The following is a 3852-nucleotide window of genomic DNA, read 5'->3' as shown; positions in this document are numbered from 1 at the left end:
ACTGACAATGGTTCCCACTTATCGTTTCCTACCTTTGGGAAAAATGGGGAAAAAAGGCGCAAGTGATAACTTCACTCACAACCAAACTTCCGTCCTCTGACTTTCGGGTACCTTTATGCTTTACGACGACGTTTGTATGATGTCTATTTTGACCCATAAAAATGTATTTCACACCACAAAACTAAATACCGGGTACTTGACTCCACTCCATTAAAAAGTGCTGAAACATTAAATGACCGATAATCAAATTCAAATGTATTTATTGATGTGGTGTCGCGGTAAGTTCAGTGAGATCCAAAATGTTTACATATATTGTTTTATGAAACGTGAAAAATTGAAGTGATAAAGCTACACGCATTGTTTGCATTATTGTTCTCATCTGACTTCCGATTTACGTTTACGACACATAGGTTGAGTAGAATTTGGTAACGTTGTCATAGTGAATGATTAAAAGACGACAATTCAGTGTTTAGTAAGTAAAGAACTAATTCCATCCATCCAGTTTCCAATCCACTTTAGCCTCATAAGAGTCGCAGGGGGTGCTGGAGCCTATCCCAGCCATCTTCGGGCAGTAGGCGGGGGACACCCTGAACCGTTTGCCAGACAATCGCAGGGTACACAGAGACGAACAACCATCCGCACTCACACTTCAGGACAATTTAGAGTGTTCAATCAGCCTGCCATGCATGTTTTTGGAATATGGGAGGAAACCGGAGTACCCGGAAAAAACCCACGCAGGCCCAGGGAGAACAACTCCATACAGGGAAGCCGGAGCTGGAATTGAATCCGATACCTCTGCAGTGTGAGGCAGACGCACTCACCACTGGACCAGGCGGGCCTCCCCAAGAAGTAATTCACGTCACAAAATAGGCTGTCCTTTATATTCATTCACAGTTCATTTGCTTTTATTTTGGTGTACGATATGTAACCAACACATTCACGTATAATAAACCTGATTGTTTATTGTAACGGCATGGTGATCATATGCTTAGCACGTCCGCCTCACAGTGCAGAGATCAAGGGTTAGATTCCGGTTGCGGCTTTCCTGTGTTGAATTTGCATGTTCTCCCTGTGCCTGCGTGGGTTTTCTCCGGGTACTCAGTTTTCCTCCCACATTCTTAAAAATGCACGGCAGATTAATAAAATACTCCAAATTGTCCCTAGCTGTGATTGTGAGTGCGAGTGGTTGTGTGCCCTGCGATTGGCTGGCAAGCAATCAGTTCAGGGTGTCCCCAGACTGCCCGAAGACAGCTGGGATAGGCTTCAGCACACCTGCGACCGTTGTGAGGATAAACGGATTAGAAAATGGATGGATGTTTATTGTAATACAGATTCATGTATTACTTGTGTTTGTTAAAAAGTATACAGGAAGAGGACCTTGAAAACATAATCTCGTTAAATCACAATCACGATATTGAGGGGGAAACTAAATCGCAATTAGATTATAATAATTTCTTTTACGTCCTTCAGCCCTCCCATTAAATCTAATCCTCTCCGATTAGATGTGCAATCGAACTGCAATACCCCGACCGGTGTGGCTTCTTTTCGAGCGCTCTCGTCTCCGAGTTCAACTTGAAGCCATCACGACAATCATTCCAACTTCCTTCATTGAAGTCACGTCATCTTTCTCAATTTCAGGCAGATTTTTGTGGAAAACAAATAAAAGCGGGACAATAGGCTTTTCCCCAGAGGGGTCACTTGGTTCTCACTCCAATCGAAGGAGTTGACTCCATGTGGATATGAAGCAGCGTTTGTCACACCTTAATGCGATCCGGATGTGATTTTAGGCAGCGGTTTCATGACCGTTTTTTTGTCTGTCTGCAGAGCACGGTGGACAAGCTGATTAAAAAGACGAACCTGGCTCTGGTGGTGGGGAGCAGCAGCTGGAGGGAACAATTTGTTAGCGCCGTCACTGTCAGTGCAGGTGAGTTTGTACGTCCAAAAACTGTCTCAACACGTCACTCCTCTGTCACCAAAAACTGTGGAAGAGGTCGATACTGCCCTCGGGCTCGATTTAGTTTGCCAGCTGCTTCTCACCAGCCACCATTTTTCCCTCGTGTCCAGTATCCAAAATGTTCCACTTTGTCAAGAATCCATTTGAAAAGAATCCAATTGAAAGAAAAATCATTTTCTCCACCAAGCATGAAAGCGCAAGGGGCAAGAAGTATTGTTTTCATGTTTTCACTTCGAGACCATGTTCCTTGTCTTTTCGAAGGGGCTACACAAGGTAATTGTTTTATTGCCTTATTCTTGTTCGAGCGCGCACTCCTAATTGCTAAAAATGCTGCCATCATAGACTGTGGTCAAACAAAAAAGAAAATATTACTCTCATCAATGTTCATTATTTTTTTTCCCCCCGTCCGACCCGCTGTTGCTATTTTAGTACTTTGGCAAGCAAACACTTCTGTAGCTCTGTGCTCATATCTTGCCCCCCCCCCTCCCATCCCAGACAGACAGTTAATTAAAAATGCATGTGGTCCATCATTAAAAACTGAACTTGCCAGCTCTCCCCCGCCTGTACAATTAATGGCCATCAAGTATTTATGGCCATTTTTGCACTGTGGTAAACATTTTTTTTCCATTTGTTTTATACCTTTTCAGGTGGATTTCATGACATTTTAGATCGGCAATCGTGCATATCAGTGCAACAAAAAAATGACTCGCACGCTCGATGTGTCATTTTTCTTAACATGCTCTTTCCACTCTTTTTCTCCCCTGAGTTCACCTAAGTTTGCGTGCAGAGTTTATAAATAGAAAGAGCACCTCCTGCTTTGATACTAAGCCCTCTCACTAAATTACTTATCTACGTGCTTAGACTGTTGGGATTGTATTTTGCAACCGTGTGCCGATTCAAAGATTTTGGGTTACCTTCTTTCGCTACGATATTAGGAAACATCGGTCATCTTAATACGGCACTGATCAGATCACTGCAGGTGTTTAATTGCTCAGATGCACACACACACTGATGAACTAGCGTTTTTATATGATCTACTCACGGGACAATAGCTGACTAAATGTGGCCCCTCCCCTTCCCATTAGTAGCTACCAAAACTTGAGATAGTACACGCATGGTTCACGTTTTTCGGTCTTAATTCCAGTCTCCTCTACCTTTCCCCTAGGTGATGACGATGAGGAAGAAAGCGGAGAAGAGCGCCTGCCCTCCTGCTTTGATTACATAATGCATTTCCTGACAGTTTTCTGGAAAGTGCTCTTTGCTTTCGTCCCACCCACCGAGTACTGGAACGGCTGGGCCTGCTTCTTTGTGTCCATCTCGTTAATTGGCATCCTGACAGCCGTGACCGGGGATCTGGCCTCTCATTTCGGGTGCACCGTCGGGTTGAAGGACTCGGTCACCGCCGTGGTGTTCGTGGCCCTGGGCACGTCTGTCCCAGGTGGGTGCCCACTGTCGTTACATCTGATGTTTGCCTCCGCTGCAGGAGCAGCTGTTTGGGAAGAACCGGGTGACCTTTGACTCTGTCTTTGTCTTAACATGTTCTTCTTGAGTCATTGTATCTCAAACATTGTCGAGAACTTTTGCGTTCGATGTGCTTTGGCTGAACGCAATTTGGTTTGGGTGTTATTGGGTAGGGCGGCCTGGTGGCCCAGTGGTTAGCGCGTCGACCTCACAGTGCAGAGGTCGTGGATTCGATCCCAACTCCGGCCTTCCTGTGTGGAATTTGCATGTTCTCCCCAGGCCTGCGTGGGTTTTCTCCGGGTACTCCGGTTTCCTCCCACATTCTAAAAACATGCATGATTTGAGTGATTGAACACTCTAAATTGTCCCGAGGTGTGAGTGTGAGCGCGAGCGCGGATGGTTGTTAGTCTCCATGTGCCCTGCAATTGGCTGGCAAC

General features: G+C 45.2%; 1 protein-coding gene across 1 annotated transcript; it reads left to right on the top strand.

Moving 5' to 3' along the window:
• The first annotated feature begins 1655 nt into the window (after positions 1-1655).
• On the top strand, positions 1656-3617 carry LOC109530006 (sodium/calcium exchanger 1-like). The gene is made up of 2 exons (XM_019893492.1): positions 1656-1924; positions 3120-3617. The coding sequence occupies exons 1-2, from the start codon at positions 1765-1767 to the stop codon at positions 3470-3472; spliced, it is 513 nt and encodes a 170-aa protein (XP_019749051.1). The 5' UTR covers positions 1656-1764; the 3' UTR covers positions 3473-3617.
• The last annotated feature ends 235 nt before the right edge of the window (positions 3618-3852 follow it).

The sequence above is a fragment of the Hippocampus comes genome, unplaced genomic scaffold (assembly GCF_001891065.2).
Source record: "Hippocampus comes isolate QL1 unplaced genomic scaffold, H_comes_QL1_v1.1 scaffold2230, whole genome shotgun sequence".
In the NCBI taxonomy this organism is placed as follows: Eukaryota; Metazoa; Chordata; class Actinopteri; order Syngnathiformes; family Syngnathidae; genus Hippocampus; species Hippocampus comes.
This window is presented reverse-complemented; position numbering and strand designations above follow the sequence as displayed.